Source organism: Canis lupus, chromosome 15 (assembly GCF_003254725.2).
Source record: "Canis lupus dingo isolate Sandy chromosome 15, ASM325472v2, whole genome shotgun sequence".
NCBI classification, from domain to species: Eukaryota; Metazoa; Chordata; class Mammalia; order Carnivora; family Canidae; genus Canis; species Canis lupus.
The window spans coordinates 14,526,857-14,545,674 of NC_064257.1; the positions used below are offsets into that span (position 1 = coordinate 14,526,857).

General features: G+C 36.9%; 2 protein-coding genes across 15 annotated transcripts in view; one reads left to right on the forward strand and one right to left on the reverse strand.

Annotated features, from left to right (window-relative positions):
• The window catches only part of MAST2 (microtubule associated serine/threonine kinase 2), a 208,781-nt gene that overhangs the window by 157,221 nt on the left and 32,742 nt on the right, over nt 1-18,818 (reverse strand). For 10 of the 14 annotated variants that reach the window (XM_025420237.3, XM_049094435.1, XM_049094434.1 and 7 more), the window contains one exon: nt 14,739-14,881. The exons of the other annotated variants lie outside the window; for them this stretch is intronic. In XM_025420237.3, the coding sequence (XP_025276022.3) occupies nt 14,739-14,881 (143 nt within the window). The remainder of the gene's footprint in view (nt 1-14,738; nt 14,882-18,818) is intronic. 14 annotated transcript variants of the gene reach the window in all.
• Nucleotides 925-1,378, forward strand: LOC112642566 (U6 snRNA-associated Sm-like protein LSm3). The gene has a single exon (XM_035699306.2). The coding sequence runs from the start codon at nt 971-973 to the stop codon at nt 1,265-1,267; it is 297 nt and encodes a 98-aa protein (XP_035555199.2). The 5' UTR covers nt 925-970; the 3' UTR covers nt 1,268-1,378.

An 18,818-nucleotide genomic window follows, 5' to 3' on the forward strand; every position in this document is an offset into this window, starting at 1 on the left:
ATCGAGTCCCACATTAGGCTTCCTGCATGGAGCCTGCTTCTCCCTCTGCCTCTGTCTCTGTCTCTGCCTCTGTCTGTCTCTCATGAATAAATAAATAAAATCTTTTAAAAAAGAAAAAAAAAAAGAACAGACCACTTGTTTTGTCCAAATTTAGAGTTGAATTTTAATTTGGATTTGTTAAACATTTTTACCATATCTTCCGTGAAAATTTGTAAATTTGCAAAGAATTTAAGGCATGCAATCTTAAAAGATAGTGGGTTTCATATTTTTTTAATTATAAAAAAATATTTAAAGATTTTATTTATTAGGGAGGGAGAGGGTGAGCATGAGTGGTGGGGAGAGGCAGGCAGAGGGAGAAGCTAACTACCCCCTTGAGCAGGGAGCCAGATGTGGCAGTCAATCCCAGGACCTTGAGGTCATGACCACAGCTGAAGGAAGCCACTTAACCAATTTAGCCACCCAGGTGCCCTGGGTTTCATATTTTTAAAAGACATTAAAAAAAATTTTTTTTACTTGAACTGGTTAATTTGGACTATTAGAAGACATTTTATTGAATTTGTTGAGGGTTAGAATACATGACAGAATGTTTATGCAAATGTTTCATAATGTATCACATTAAAAAATGGTATTGTTAAACCACCAGTTAAAAGTTATAGCTATAGGTTTTGTTCGGTTTCTGTTTTAAATCTCGTACAGAGTCTTTTTTAAAATGCCTTTTTTTAATGTTTTAAAATTTTATTTAAATTCAATTTGCCAACATGCAGTATAACACCCAGTGCTCATGTCAGAAAGTCTTTTAATTGTACTATTAATGTCATGTACTGCTATCCATAGGTGAAGTTAAGAGTGCTGAGGAAAGACTGAGAAGTATGGATATGGTACATTCTTTCATATAATCAGTAGCATTACTGGATATATTTGAGTTGGGATAGAAAACTAATAATAGGAGAAAGGGCGCAGGTTTTGAAAGATGGCGGACGACGTGGACCAGCAACAAACTACCAACACTGTAGAAGAGCTCCTGGATCTCATCAGGCTCAGCCTGGATGAGCGAATCTATGTGAAAATGAGAAATGACCGAGAGCTTCGAGGCAGATTACATGCATATGATCAGCATTTATATATGACATTGGGAGATGTGGAAGAAACTGTGACTACTATAGAAATTGATGAAGAGATATATAAATCAACAAAACGGAATATTCCGATGCTTTTTGTCCAGGGAGATGGTGTTGTACTAGTTGCTCCTCCATTAAGATTTGGCTGAAACAAAGAATTTATCGTGTATGGAATATAGGAGATTTTGTATGATTGCCTCTTTAAATGTAGAAGACATCCAAAAGAGAAACCTGTGTTCATTTTGATATTAAGAAATTACCAAGGAAAAAAAATAAAATAAAATAATTAAAAATATTTTAAAAATAAAAAAAAAAAATGACCAAGGATTCTTCCACTCCTGAAATGAGCTGATTTGCAGATAACTCAAAAATTCTTAAGCTAAAGGGCATTTTAATTTTTTTCCAACTCTTTCAATAAATGTGATCACCAGGATGCAGGAAAAAAAAAAAAAACTAATAATATTGGACACCTGAGTGACTCAGTGGTTGAGCGTCTCTGTATCTCTTTCTCTGTGTTTCTCATGAATAAATAATATCTTAAAAAAAAGAAAAAAAATCTCTCAACTTTTAGTAGTAAATCTCTTAAGAAACATTACCCTCGTACTTTGAAAAGACACTAGGTGGCATTAGAAACATGTTTCTCTTACAAAAAAGTAGAAACTAAGTGTTCAAAAGACAGCAATTCTCAAACTGACAGTGAATGATCTAAACTCCTATAAATCTTACAAAGTTGAATACTTCACTATCTTGCCCTTTCACATATAAATTTTTCATGCTCCCCTACATTTCTTTTCGTTCTCTGTACTCTTAGATGATGATTTAATCTAAGACTTCCAAAACCCCTATCTATAGCTCTAAAACTGATCTCCTTTACTCTAGGTGTTCATTTCTAACTCTTAAAAGGATACCTAACAAGTGGATATAAACATTCAAAAGAATGAAATTGCAGCCCCCTACTTCACACCATATGCAGAAATTAACTATAAAGCTAAAACCATAAAACTCTTAGGAGAAAGCAAGTGGTAAATTTTCATGACCTAGGACCTGGCAATGTATTCCTAAGATAGGAGACCAAAAGCACAAGCAAAAAAAGAAATAAATTAGACTTCATCAAAATTTTTAAATTTTATACATCAAAAGGCACTATTAAGAAAAGGAAAAGAAAAATACAGAATGGGAGAAAATATCTGCCAATCATACATTTTATAAGGATCTAGTATACAGAATATATAAAGAACTCTTACAATTCAACAACAGCAAAACGACAAAAGTTAAAAATGGGCAAAGTACCTGAAGAGACATTTCTCCTAAAAATATATACACGGCTTAAAAAAAAAAAAATCACATTAAAAAAAAAAAAGATGCTCAACATCATTATTCACCAGGGAAATGTAAATCAAATGAGATACCACTTCACATCCACCAGGAGAGTATAATAAAAAATGACTATTTTTTTAAATGGAAAATAAGTGTTGGCAAGTGTGGAGACTAGAATCTTTGTACACTGCTGGTGAGGATGTAAAATGGTGTGGCAACCATGGCAAATAGTTTGGGAATTTCTTAAAAAGTTAAAGATGGAATTATCATATGACCTCTCAATTCTACCACTAGATATATATACCCCAAAGAATTGGAAATTGGTACTCAAACATGTATACATACACACATGTTCACAGTAGCACTATTCACAACAGCCAAAAGGTAGAAACACTCCAAATATCCATCAACAGATGAATGGATAAACAGTTATATACATACAATGGGAAATTGCTCAGTCACAGAAAGAATGAAGTACTGATACACGCTAGAATGCCATCTAAACATTATGTTAAGCCAAAGAAGTAAGACACAAAGTTTATATATGGAATGGTTCCTTATATAGGAAATATCTGGAACAGATAAATCCATAAAGACAGACTGCATACAGACTGCATATTGATGGTTGTCAAGAGGCTGAATGGAAGAGGAAAGGGGAGGGATCCCTGGGTGGCGCTGCGGTTTGGCGCCTGCCTTTGGCCCAGGGCTCGATCCTGGAGACCCGGGATCGAATCCCACATCGGGCTCCCGGCGCATGGAGCCTGCTTCTCCCTCTGCCTGTGTCTCTGCCTCTCTCTCTCTCTCTGTGACTGTCATGAATAAATAAATAAAATCTTAAAAAAAAAAAAAAAAAAAAAAAAAAGGAAGAGGAAAGGGGGAGAAGTGCTTAAGCGGTAAGGAGTTTTACTTAGGAATGACAGAAATGTTTTACAAATGGACAGAGGTGATAGTTATACAACACTGTGAATGTACTAAATGTTCACTAATTGTTCACTTTAAAATGGTTAATTTTACATTATGTGAATTTCATCTCAATCAATTATTCTTAAAAGGATATCTATACGGTATGACCTGTCATCAATATGCTGAGAATCAAATTCATTAATTTCTTCTCCTAAACTTGTTCCTTTTCCTATATACCCAATTTCAATTAAAGGCACCACAATCTAATCCTCAGAGTTATAAATGAATTCATTCTTATTCCTTGATTATCTTCTAATTCAGCAGTTTTCCATCAGTATAACCTGTATTATAAATAATTGCTTGTATTACTATTTAAGGTACCTAAAGGCATACAAATAAAGGCTAACATTTAGTTCATACTTATTACAAATCTGGCACTATGTTATTTTAAATGGGTTCTCATTTTATCCTAATAATTCTATGAAAAAAGCCCTATAACTATCTTGATTTTAGAGATGAGAAAACAGAAAATTAAAGTTCAGTGACTTCCCTAAGCTTATATGATTACTAAGTGTCAGGGCAAGAACAGAGACTATAGGCTTAGAGCTTGAGCTAGTATTTACTTCTTTTACAAATTAGAAGGCATTCACAATCATTTCATTCAAAAATTTTTTCTTGAATAGGAATTTAAAAAGTAGAAATCAATGGGTAAACCAGTAGGAGTTATTTGCAAATATCCCTTACCATGACTTATGGATTTCTGTCTCCAAAGAAGGTAGTGATATTTTTTTTATATCCAAACAAAACTTATTAATACCTCTTTAACAGTGTTGCATGATGCTCTCTATTCCACTCCATTGTAGATGCACTTCATTTTGTCCCTATCTCATTAAAAATTAATACTCAAGGGCAGCCTGGGTGTCTCAGCGGTTTAGTGCCGCTTTCAGCCCAGGGTGTGATCCTGGAGACCAGGGATCAAGTCCCATGCATGGAGTCTGTTTCTCCCTCTGCCTATGTCTGTGCCTCTCTCTCTCTGTCCTTCATGAATAAATAAATTAAATCTTAAAAAAAAAAAATACTCAATAGCAAAATGTTTTCTTTTTGATAAAGTCAGATTTTTTTCCCTCTTACGGCTTGTGCTGTTTTTTGAACTCTAAGAAACTTTACCTCACCCAAAATCATAAGGACTTTCTCCTGTGTTTTCCTTTACATGTTTTCTCATCGTAATCCATTTCAGATTAATTTTTGTATATAGCATGAGGTAAAGGTCAAAGTTCTTTCCTCCCCCTCCCCCCCATGTAAATCGTTCCAGCAACATCTGTTGAAAAGACTGTCTTGGGGTGCCTGCACAGCTCAGTCAGTTAAATGTCTGTCTTTGGCTCAGGTCATGATCCCAGGATGCTGAGATGGAGCCCACATGGGGCTCCCTGTACAGCAAGCAACCTGTTTCTCCCACTCCTGCTCCCCCTGCTTGTGCACTCAAGTGCTCATGCACACACATACACTCTGTCATTCTCTATCATATAAATAAAATCTTTAAATAATAAAAAAAAAAAAGACTGCCTTTTCCCTATTTACCTTGGTACAATTATCTATTTCTGGACTTTCGATTCTGTAATCTACATGTCTATCCTTATATTGATATCACACCATCTTGCTTACTATACATTTACAGAAAGCTATAAAATTGGGTAAAGTGATTCCTCTAACTCTGGTCTTCTTTTTCAATATTTTGGTTATTCTAGGCCCTTTGCATGTCAATATAAATTTGAAATCACCTTGTCACTTTCTGAAAAAGACTCTTTGGGTTTTTATTAGGATTGCAATGAATCTATAAATCAATCAGGAGAATTTGCATCTTGATATCGAATTTTCCAATCCATTGACATATCACTCTATTCATTAAGGTCTTCTTTAATTTCTCTTGGTAATGTTTTATAATTAAAATGTACTGGTCTTACAAATGAGTTCTTAAGTTTATATTTAGCTATATTATATATTTTTAAGCTATTGTAAATAGCAGTGATTTTTAAATATCTAATTCTAATTATTCATTGTTAGTATAGACAAATACAATTGATTTTTGCTTTTTTTGTATATAGATTTTTGTATAAAACACGAATAAGAAAATGAAAATCTGAGCCACAGGTAGGGAGAAATTATTTAAAACCTTATATCTGATATACAACTAATATCAGAGTAGACAAAAAACTCTTAAAACTCAGCAAGATAGACAACTTAAAATTTTTTAACTGACAGAAGATGTGAACAGATACCTCATCAGAAAAGATATATGAATGGCAAATAAACACAAAAAGTAATTCAACCTCATTAGTCATCAGAGATGCAAATTAAAATCACAATGAAATAATCCCTCCACACCCATTAGGGTGACTACAATTAAAATGGTAATACCTAACACTGACAAAAATGTTAAGCAAATGCTAATGGAAATGCAAAAGTGCCACTTTGGAAAACAGCTTGGCAGTTTTTTTATAAAGATTAACATACACTTAACCATATATCCCAGCAATCTCATTCCTAGGTATTTATCAAGCAGAAATGAAAGCATAAGCCCACACAAATACCTGTACACAAACTTTCATAGGAGCTTTCTCAGTAACAGGCAAAACCTAGAAACAATCCAAATGATCATCAACTGATGAATTAATAAAGTCTGATTATACCCATGCCAAAGGAATACCTCCAGAAATAAAAAGAACTGCTGATACTCAAATCAATGTGAATGAATCTCAAAATCATTATGCTAAGTAAAAGAACTCAAGATTACAAGAGATTACATATTATATGATTCTATTTATATGAGATTCTGGAAAAGGCAAAAATCACAGTGACAGGGAAGCCCAGGTGGCTCAGCGGTTTAGCACCGCCTTCACCCCAGGGCGTGATCCTGGAGACCCAGAATCAAGTCTCACGTCCGGCTCCCTGCGTGGAGCCTGCTTCTCCCTCTGCCTGTCTGTCTGTCCATCTCTCTCTCTCTCTCTCTCTCTTTACTCTCTGTGTCTCTCATGAATAAATAAATAAAATCTTAAAAAAAAAAATCATCAGTGACAGAAAACATCAGTAACCAAGGGCTGGCGCTGGGGGAAAGAAAAGACCGCGAACAACAGACAGGGAATATTTGGGGGCAACAGGAACTTCAACACCATGATTTTCTCATGATTTGGTGGTAGTGACACAACTGTACACATCTGGGAAAACTCATCAAATTGTACACTTAAAATGGGTGAACTTTATCCTAGGTAAATTATACCTCAATACAACTGACACAAAGATCTCCAACTCTCGTAGGGAGAGACTGCAGAGCTTCAGCTGCAGAAAGGTAGAGTGAACAGGGAAGCGGCCGAGTTTAGAATCTCTTTGTAACACAGAAGTGGATAAAACAAAAATCTACGCATCCTGAAGTCATTATGTGATAATTAAAGAATAATCATGTCCATCAACAGATGAATGAAGATGTGGTATATGTATACAATAGAATATTACTCAGCCACCAGAAAGAATGAAATCTTGCCATTTGCAACAACGTGGATGAATTGTGAAATAAGTCATTCAAAGACAAATACTATATGATTTCATTCACATGTGGAATTTAAGAAACAAAACAGATGAGTATAGGAGGAGGGAAGGGAAGGAAAAATAAAAATAAAATGAAATGAAAACCATAAGAGACTTTTAACTACAGGAAACAAATGGAGGGTTGCTGGAGGAGAAGTTGGGGGGATTGGGTAAGTGGATATGACAGGAATTAAGGAGGGCACTGGATGTAATGAGCTCTGGGTGTTATATGCAACTAACGAATCACTAAATTCTACCCTTGAAAATAATACTATATGCTAACTAAATTGAATTTACTTTTAAAAAAATTTTAATCACAAAGGATCTAAAAATACATAATAATGCTTAACCATAGTTCAAACACTTAAAAAAAAGAATGATGGGAAAAAGTTCTAGGTAGTATCGTGGATTTTTAATTCCTTTAGAAGTGTACCCCACATATGCCCATCTCAGAAAAGTTCTGAGCTATTATTAAATTTAAAATATGATAATAGGGGCACCTGGGTGGCTTAGTTGGTTGAGCATCTGACTCTTGATTTCAGCTTGAGTCATGATCAAGTCCCTGCTGTTCAGCTCCACACTCAGCACCAAATCAGCCTGAGTTTCTCTCCCCTTCCTCTGTCCCTCCCCACCAGTCATACTCAAATAAATATATAAATCCTTAAAAAAAATAAAAATAATTTTTAAAATAATGAAAGAAATTATCAAAATACCCACTACAATGACTATAACTAAAAAAATAATAATAAAAAAACAGAAAATAACAAGTATTAGTGAAGATGTAGAGAAATTGGAACTCTCATATGTTGCTGGGGGGAATGTAAAACAATGTAGCCACTATGGAAAAGAAATTAATGGTTCCTCAAAAGTTAAACACAGAATAACCATGATTCAGCAATTCTACTCCTACATATATACACAAAGGAACTGAAACCAGGAACTCAATTACAAGGTTGATGAACTTCAAAAACATTATGCTAAATGAAAGAAGCTACAGGAAACAGAAGATCACATATTATATGATTCCATTTGAAACATCCAGAATAAGTAATCCATAGAGACAGAATAAAGATTGGTAGTTGCCAGGACTAGGATGGAGGAGGAATGGAGAAGACTGCTTAATGGATAGAAGTTTTTCTTTTAGGGTGAAAATATCTTCAAACTTTACATAAATACAAAGTTCAATCTGGTTTTGAACTTTGGTTCCTTAAAGTTTACTTTTCCCTCTGTTAAATCTCATTTGCTGTTTCTTCTTGAGCCATCATTTGTTTGTGAGGTTCTGACTGAATGTATTCGACATGGAAAATATGCCATAAGCATATGTGGTAAGTGTTCCTTCTATGTATTTATCAAAGAAGTTGATGAAAAATGATTATTAAGGACAAAAAATAGAGGTCTGTGTGACATTTCAGGTTGGTACTGACACATTAAAAAATCAACCTTCTTTTGCAGACATTATACTTCAAACAAGTATTAACCCAACCAGCTGTAACATTACCAAAGATATTCCAAAAAGTTCTTTACTCATTTAATAAGAAATCATACATTTCCTAGTATGTGCCACATGTGCTACATGTAGATTAGAAACATAATGATGGACAAAGCCATTCTTTGCAAATGATCATTTCCTGCTGTTAAGAAGAAAACCACAGACCCAAAATGGCATCACTTAGGTTAATGCCTCAAGTCAAAAAACCAAGAGTTAATACCTAACCTAACTGCAGTTTCAACCCCCAGGAATATAAACTTAACCTATCTACATGGAATTTCCTGGTCAATAATATGAAATTTACTAATAGACTCCTTCTGTTCCCCTTAAAAGGGAAACTTTATCTAAATGCATTCCCTGCCAATAAATTCCTTTCTTCTTTCTTTGTATTGACCTCTCTGCCTTTAAAAGTCTTTTTCCTGCTTAACTCCTTGGAGCTCCCTTCTACTTGCTAGATAGGATGTTGCCTGATTCATAAATCATTTAATAAAGCAATTACATCTTCAAATTTACTCAGATTGACTTTTGTTTAACACCATAAAGCCATCATTCCTATAAAGGCAAAGTCTGCCAACAAAATAAAAAAAAGAATCCCAAAGTACATTTGAAGAATCAGTCAATCTCTACCAACTCTCTCTACCAAGAGATTCTTGGGATTTACAATCCTACTAAAATGCCAATATTCAGCACAGTTCACTGGTTAGGTCAGTCTTTATATTGAGATATAAATTACTTAACCCAACATTCTGATTTCAAAGAAAAAGCATCCACGCCTAACCCTTCCACCTGGGATCTCTGTCCCCAGTTCCTCATCGCCCATTTGCTAATATCAATGAAAATTCATTTACTCAATAATTATTAATATTGTGTATTATAATAACCACTATAGGAAGCTTTTTAAAGATTTTAAACAAGTGAATGGCTAAACACTGCTGCTACATAAATATTAACCAAATGAAGAAACTGGAAGACAAAACTAAAAGAAGGTAGAGCATAGGTTATACAGTTAAAGGTATTATAACATTTTGTGGTAACAGATGGTAGCTACACTTATGGTGAACACAGCATAACATACAGACTTGCCGAATCAGTATGTTGTACACCTGAAACTAATGCAACATGGTGTGGCAACTACACTTCAATTAAAAAAAAAAAATTAAAGAAAGAATAGACATTAATTAGATTCGTGTTTTTGAAATAAGACTTCTGAATGAAGAGTAGCCTAGAAAGGAAGAAGACTAAATACGGTGTTAACACAACGAGGACACTACAATGATCTAAGCAAAAAGACTATAAATATGGCTTAGAAATGGCCACAACTGTGGTGAAAAAAAAGTATACCACCTGAACACGTTGAAAGCTAAGGCTCTCTGGGTAACTGGATGAGAGGGTAGGAAAGATAGAGGAGGAGACAAGAAAGATTTCCAGGTCTCTGGCTTTCAGCTACTGGGTGGGTAATAGCACTGTTTAACAAGACAGGGAATAACAAGGAAGAACTGATTTAGAGGAAGAGAAAGGCAGAACAAGTAGATGGAGTCGTAGACATGATGATATAGTTCAGTGGATTCACATCCAGAAATACAGAAAACACAGATCAAAGCTTTAGAGATTACTTACATATTCATGAGAAAGCAAAGCAGCAAGATGTGGGGGAAAAGGCTCAAATAAGTCATCTTTACTCAAATTCAGACAGCTAAGTATCATGTATATCTTGGTCTTCCAAGTTCTAAGCCATAAGTATTTCTCCCATGTTACTTTTAACACCAGATTTTCAACTGTATATAAATTTTTTTAAAAGACAAAGTTAATCTTGGATAAGATGTCATCTAAGTTTTTTTCCCATCTAGAAGCATACAAAATAATAATATGATTGTATAATACTTTTTAAAAGAACATGCCCTGGGGCAGCCCGGGTGGCTCAACGGTTTACTGCGGCCTTCAGCCCAAGGCCTGATCCTGAAGACCCGGGATCGAGTCCCACATCGGGCTCCCTGCATGGAGCTTGCTTCTCCCTCTGCCTGTGTCTCTGCCTCTCTCTCTGCCTCTCTCTCTCTCTCTCTCTCTCTCTTTCTCTCCCCCTGCATGGAGCCTGCTTCTCCCTCTGCCTGGGTCTCTGCCTCTCTCTCTCTCTCTCTGTCTCTCATGAATAAATAAATAAAATCTTTTTAATTTTTTATTTATTTATGATAGTCACAGAGAGAGAGAGAGGCAGAGACCCAGGCAGAGGGAGAAGCAGGCTCCATGCACCGGGAGCCTGACGTGGGATTCGATCCCGGGTCTCCAGGATCGCGCCCTGGGCCAAAGGCAGGCGCCAAACCGCTGCACCACCCAGGGATCCCAAATAAATAAAATCTTAAAGAAAAAAAAAAAAAAAAAAAAAAGATGCTCAATGTCATTAGTCATTAGGAAACTGAGAATCAAAACCACAAGATACCACTTCAGACCCACTGTGATAGGTAAAATCAAAGACAATCGGGGCACCTAGATGGCTCAGTGGTTGAGCATCTGCCTTTGGCTCAGGTCATGATTCAGGGGTCCTGGGATCAAGTCCTGCATCAGGCTCCCCACAGGGAGTCTGCTTCTCCCTCTGCCTATGTCTCTACCTCTCTGTGTGTCCCTCATGAATAAATAAATAAAATCTTTAAAAAAAAAAAGACAATAGCAAATATTAGTGAGGATATAAAGAAATAAAAAATCCTCATACACTGCTGATAGGATTATAAAATGGTGCAACCACTTTGGAAAACAGTCTGGTAATTCCTCAAAATGTTAAACACACAGTAACATACAACCAAACAATTCTACTCCTAAGTATATACCAAAAAAAAAAAATTAAAACATGGCCACATGTAAATCTTTAAACAAATGTTCATAGAAGCATTATTCATCACAGTCAAAAGGAAGAAACAACCCAAATATCCATCAACTGACAGATAAAATGTAGTATATCCATACAACGGAATATTATTCAGTGATAAAAAGGAATGAAGTACTGTTAATGCTACAACATGGATAGATCTTAAAAATAATCATGCTAACCGAAAGCAGCCAGTCACAAAAGGGCACATATTATATAAATCAATTTATATGAAATGTACAAAATAGGCAATGTACAGAGGTAGAAAATAGATTAATGGTTACATAGTGCTGAGGGGAGGAGAGAATAAAGAGGTGACAACTAGGGGCACCTGGGTGGTTCAGATGGTTGACCGTCTGCCTTTGGCTTGGGTCATGATCCCAGGGTCCTGGGATGGAGTCCCACCTCAGGCTCCCTGCTCAGCAGAGTCTGCTTCTCCCACTCCCTCTATTCCCTGCTCGTGCTTTCTATCACTCTCTATATATCTCAAATAAATAAATAAAATCTTTAAAATAAAAAAAGAGGTGACAGCCAAAGGGTACAGGGATTCTTTCTTTCTAAAGTGATAAAAATATTCTAAAATTGACTACAGTGATAGCTGCATATACCCGTGAATATACTAAAAATCATTGAATAGTACAGTTTAATTGGGTCGATTGTATCTTTTTTTTTTTTTAAGATTTTATTTATTTATTCATGAGAGACACAGAGAGAGGCAGGGACATACGAAGAGGGAGGAGAAGCAGGCTCCATGCAGAGAGCCTGATGCAGGGCCCAATCCGGGGACTCAGGGATTCCGTCCTGAGCCAAAGGTAGACGCTCAACCACTGAGCCACCAGGCGTTCTTGTATCTTATGTGAATTATATCTCAATAAGCTTTTAAAAAGAAAAAGTAATTCAGGAATGAAATTGACTTCATTTCATATAAATTCTACTTCAGTTGGCCTGGGCTTGGACTCCAGCAATCTCAGTCCAGGAATTCCCTCTGCAACACAACACTTTAAAACAAAACATTCAGCTTTACCTTAGTGGCTGTAATTCTCAAAGGTTCATGTTAAAACCAGTTATTATGCTTTAGAAAAAATACAGATCCCTAGGACCCACCCCAATTCCACTGGATCAAATTCTCTATGATGGGAGGGTGTCTGGCTGGCTCAATCAGTAGAGTACAACTCCTCATCTCAAGGGTTGTGAGTTTGAGCCCCACATTGGGTGTAGAGATTATTTCCTTTTTTAAGATTTCATTTACTTGAGAGAGAGAAAGAGAAAGCACAAGCAAGGGGAGGGGCAGAGGGAGAAGCAGGCTCCCCAATGAGCAGGGAGGGAGCCCTACATGGGGCTTGATCCCAGGACCCTGGGTTCATGATCCAGGCCAAAGGTAGACGTTTAACCGACTGAGCCACCCAGGCACCCCAAGAGATTACTTTAAAATCTAAATCAATCAGTCATGGGCACCAGGGTGGCTCAGTGGTTGAGCATCGCCTGTGGCTCAGGTCCTGATCCTGAGGTCCTGGGATGGAGTCCTGCATCAAACTCCCTGTGGGGAGCCTGCTTCTCCTGCTTATGTCTCTGCCTCTCTCTGTGTGTCTCTCAGAATAAATAAATAAAATCTTTAAAAAAATCAATTAATCTTCAATCTCAATGATGGTACATGAATCTATATACTTTTTTTACATTCCAGAGGTTAAAAGGAAGAAGCAGGGCTCTAATAGCACGCTGAGAACAAGTGGGGAAATTTAACCACAGTCTTTATATTAGATGCTATTATTAAACTGGTGTTAAACTTCTTGGATCTGATAATATATTGTATTTATTTAGGAGACTGTCCTTGGTCTTACAAAAAATACGGAAGGATGAGGCATCATAAGGTCTGTGACTTGCTTTGAAATGTTTCAGGGAAAAAAATACATACATACACACACACAGATAAAGCAAATGTGACAAAATATAAAGTTACAGCCAAATTGGCCAATTTAAGTGAGTGTATGTGGGTATTCACCATATCCCAAATTTTCAAAATAAAAAGTTAAGGGGTAGAAAAGTTTCTAATTCTCCCTATGGTCTAAGAGTCACAAACTTCAGATCATAAACAAATCTTCTGATCCAAGGATGCCCAGTGGTTGAGTGTCTGCCTTTGGCTCAAGGCATGATCCCGGAACCCCCAGGATCGAGTCCCTCATCGGGCTTCCTACATGGAACCTGCTTCTCCCTCTGCCTATGTCTCTGCCTCTCTCTCTCTCTCTCTCTCTCTCTCTCTCTCTCTTCTCTCATGAATAAATAAATAAAATCTTAAAAAAAAAAAAATCTTCTGATCCAAGAATTAACCTCCCACCTGCTATAGAAGACTTCTTCCCCTACCCCCACTTCCCAAGATGGACAAAGGGACAAAGCTTTCTTTTTTTTTTTTTTTTTTAAATTTTTATTTATTTATGATAGTCACACAGAGAGAGAGAGAGAGAGAGAGGCAGAGACACAGGCAGAGGGAGAAGCAGGCCCCATGCACCGGGAGCCCGACGTGGGATTCGATCCCGGGTCTCCAGGATCCGCCCTGGGCCAAAGGCAGGCGCCAAACCGCTGCGCCACCCAGGGATCCCGGGACAAAGCTTTCTTAACCCATACATGCCAACACAAAAGATTTATAATCTCAAAGAATAGATGAGATTATATTTTAATGTGAACAAGTTACTATTATTGTACCCTGAAAATAACTAGTGTGCCTTGTCCTTTAGGAAGAATGTGAGATCGGCAGGAAGTCAATAGGTACTTTAAGTAAAAAGGTAGAGGTACTGAGGGTAAAGGGGTAGAAGATACAATCACAGGCAGAAAACAACAGACTACACAACTTAACTTTTGTTAGATTTGTCTATCATACAGATCCTAGACAAGGAAAGGCTCATTCTTGCATCCAATACATACTAAACTGCTCAGTATCCTACCCTCATGTACTAAATAGTATATCACAGAGCTGTACACAGAAGCAACGAACTTCACAAGGTCAAGAATCTTGTCTATGAGAAAGTTCTTTCCCAGAAAATGTATTCATTCATTCAATCATACTAAATCTTTTTTCTTAACTCTTCCAACTTAATCAGTACCAACAACAGCGTAAGAGAGCAATCAAAATATATTCAATTAAATTCCATTCTTTTGGGACACCTGGGTGGCTCGGTGATTGAGCATCTGCCATCGGCCCAGGGCATGATCCTGGAGTACCAGGATCAAGTCCTACATCGGGCTCCCTGCGTGGAGCCTGCTTCTCCCTCTGTCTGTGTCTCTGCCTCTCTCTCTGTGTGTCTCTCATGAATAAATAAATAAAATCTTTAAAAATAAATAAATAAATTCCATTCTTTTTCTATACTTTACTTTGAAAAATTAAACTATCCAAATCCTAAAAAAAATTATAATAATAATAAATGTGGCCATAGCAATCAAGAATTTGTTCATAGAGCAAGGGACCATCTTTACTAACACTTACCAAGCCAGCAGTAAGAGAAGGCGCAGATTGTCCAAGGGACTGGTTCCTCATTCGAACCAGGTTTGATGCTTCTCCTGAAGACTGCCAAGTCACCTGTCCCACACTGCTATGTACACTGCTGGACAAGGGGAGCAGCTGCTTACCTTTAAACATAGGGTTTAGAAAATATACTTGTAATTATTTATTGATTAATGAATAAAAATATACAATGATATCAAAAAATAAAAGTATAGTGATCCAAAACAAAATGAAGTTCCGCCACATTCATTTTAGAACCTGTAGCCCTGGGCAGCCCGGGTGGCGCAGCAGTTTGGCACCGCCTGCAGCCTGGGGTGTGATCCTGGGGACCCGGGATCGAGTCCCACGTCGGGCTCCCTGCATGGGGCCTGCTTCTCCCTCCGCCTGTGTCTCTGCCTCTCTCTTCGCTCTCTCTGAATGAATGAATAAATAAATCTTTAAAAAAAAAAAAAAAAAAAAAAAAGAATCTGCAGCCCTAAAGATTCAGTGGTTGAGCATCTGCCTTTGACTCAGGTCCTGATCCTGGGATCCTGGGATGGAGTCCTGCATCAGACTCCCGGCATGGAGTCTGCTTTTCCCTCTGCCTATGTCTCTGCCTCTCTGTGTGTGTCTCTTATGAAATAAAATCTAAAGAAAAAAAAAAAGGAATCTGTAGCCCTTTAAAAATTCCAACTGTCTTGGTAGAGAGGAGAATTTAAGTGGAATACTGAACTGAACTCTATTCAGAGTTCAGAGTTCTCTATAGAGTTCTCTATAATAATAATTTAGAATTTAGTTCTCTAAATTCTCTATAATATCTACCACCATGCCAGCACCCAACCCTGACACCCAACCTAGCAGGCTGGGAGCTTTCCAGTCCCTTCCATGCTACTTCATTTCTCATCAACTCAATGCAACATGAAGGGAGCTGATAGTTCTCCTAGACAAGTTTGGCCCTTAGGTTTCCAGAAGATGAATACTTAATCTTTGATGCTCTGGACAGACTACAGGTATTCAGTCCAGACTGACTGACTGCCTTAATCCCAATGAAAGACTATAAGAGGTGCGCCTGGGTGGCTCAGTCAGTTAAGCATCTGCCTTAGTTAGGCTAGGGTCATGATCCCAAGGTCTTCGGATTGAGCCCTGTGTTGGCTCTCGGCTCAGTGGGGAGTCTGCTTATCTCTCTCCCTCTGCCTGCTGCTCTCCCTGCTGGTGTTCACACGGTCTGTATCTCTCTCTGTCAAATAAATAAAAATAAAATTTTTAAAAATCTTTTAAAAAAATAAAAAGGACTACAAGAAAATCACTTATATGTGACTTATAAGATGGAGTATTGGGATGCCTCAGTGGTTCAGCAGTTGAGCATCTGCCTTTGGCTCAGATCGTGATCCCGGAGTCCAGGGATCCAGTCGCACATCAGGCTCCCTGCGAGGAGCCTGCTTCTCCCCCTGCCTGTGTCTCTGCCTCTCTCTGTGTCTCTCATGAATAAAGAAATAAAATCTTAAAATAAAATAAAATAAAAAATAAAGATGGAGTATCTAGAATTGCAATGACTTTCTAATTGAGGTGCAAGTCCTATTTCAACCTCTTCCTTTGTAATATTCCTCACATTGCTGCTAGTGATTTAATCAAGACAAATGTGGTATCATTCCCTACCCTAAAAAATTTCTGATGACTCCCTACTAAAATAATTAGCTAGAGTGAAATAAGTCAATCGGAGAAGAACAAACATTATATGGTCTCATTCATCTGGGGAATATAAAAAATAGTGAAAAGGAATAAAGGGGAAAGGAGAAAAAATGAGTGGAAAATATCAGAAAGGGAGACAGAACATGAGAGACTCCTAACTCTGGGAAACGAACTAGGGGTAGTAGAAAGGGAGGTGGGCAGGCGGTGGGGGTGACTGGGTGACGGGCACTGAGGGGGGGCACTTGATAGGATGAGCACTGGGTGTTATTCTGTATGTTGGCAAATTGAACACTAATAAAAAATAAATTTATAAAAAGAAGGGGGGGGAATCCCTGGGTGGTTCAGCGATTTAGCGCCTGCCTTTGGCCCAGGACGCGATCCTGGAGTCCTGGGATTGAGTCCCGTGTCAGGCTCCCGGCATGGAGCCTGCTTCTCCCTCCTCCTGTGTCTCTGCCTCTCTCTCTCTCTCTCTCTCTCTCTATCATGAATAAATAAACAAGTCTTTAAAAAATAATTAGCTAAACTTTTAAAAAACTAAAGAGATCTTCCATAAATCCAGATTATCTTCCTGACTTCATCTCCTTCAACACCTTCCCCCACCCATTTGCTCAATCAACTTCAATATCATGCCCTGCATTTTCACCTGAATTTATCCTGATCACCCAATTCGCTTGAAAACCTTTCCTCTTCCTGGCAAATCCTATTCAACATGGAAATACTCATTCTTATAAAGGTGTGAGCAAAAGCTTTTAGTTTTGTTTTTGCTACAACATAACCTTTTATTGCAAACAAAATGTGATACAAATTATTTGTAAGGCAATTTAGCAAAACTTACTAAAATTTTAATTTGAATATGTTTGTACCCAACACTCCACCTGTAGGAATGTAGTATAATGAAAAATTAATAGACCAAAATGCTCCCTTTAGCAATGCTCACCAGAATAAAAAATAAGATGTTTATTATAATTTAAAGAAATTATAGTATCTCCACATAATGAAATACTGAACCCGTTAATAATAATAAGAAGAAGAATAAAGCTCAAAATTTAGTCAAGACAAAAACATGCAACATTTCTAGTTGAGTAAAGAAAGCAGAAAAGAAGTGTATGGCATATGATTCCAATTTTGATTTTTAAAATAAAAAAGTCTGTATATATTTACACAAATTTCCTAATGTATATTTAAGTATAATGAAGTACATATAAATGATTAGAGAAAGGGAGACAGAGAAAGTAAAGATTAAGAACTCTGCACTTTAAAAAAATAAAAAATAAATAAAATTTAAAAATTAAAAAATAAAAAATAATTAAATAATTAAAAAATTTAAAAAAATTAAAAAAAGAACTGCACTTTGACATAATGTATGTCTTTGAACTCAGATTTTTTATTATTGACATGTTTACTTTTTTAATCAGAAAAATGCAATTTTTTAAAAAAATCTAGTTATCTTTCAAGTCTGTTCGCAAAAGTATGCTTTACCAAAAAGACTTCCCATAAAACCCTCTACAAAAAATAAGAATAGTTCTTTCCTCAAAACTTCCATTAAGGCCAGGGTAGAGATTGCCTGTCTGCTTTCCTTCTGCAAATGCTGCCAAGTTCTCCAAATCACCTGCCCACTCCTCATCTTATATACCCTAGAGGAAAGCTAGCTCCTTGACTTACCCTATCCATATACACAAAGGCTAGTATCACATCTCTATCTCCCTTCAAAATAAGGGCTTGCTGGAGAAAGAGGCTTACACAATGCAAAAGAAACCCATTTGAACACACACTAGTCTAGGGTTGAAGTGTATACCAAGGATTACTGAGAATTTGAGGAAAACAAACTACATAAGACAGAAGGAACAATATGAACAAATGGAGAAACTAGTTTAGTAAAGAAATAACTCAGAAAAAAAAACTTAAAAATTCTAATTATTCTTACAATGACTCAAAAGGCTAATTATAAAATATTCCCAATTAAAAAGATGGTTGATTGGAACACCTGGGTGGCTCAGCGGTTGAGCGTCTGGCTCAGGTCGTGATCCCAGGGTCCAGGATCAAGTCCCACATCCGGCTCCTACGAAGAGCCTGCTTCTCCCTCTGCTTGTCTCTGCCCCTCTCTTTCTCTCTCTCTCTCTCTCTCTCTCTCTGTATCTCTCATGAATAAATAAATAAATCTTTTAAAAAATAAATAAAATAAAAATAAATAAAAAGATGGCTGATTGAGCACATACTTTTATCTTTTGTCACCCAGGACAATAAATCAGAATAAAGAAGTAAAATAAACAAAGGCTATAATGAGGGAGGGAGGATTGACTGAGGATATGAACAAAATTTGGGAAAAATCTAAAACAGGTGAGTCATAACCAATGAAACTGGGCAAAGAAAGACACAAGGTATCATAAGCACATA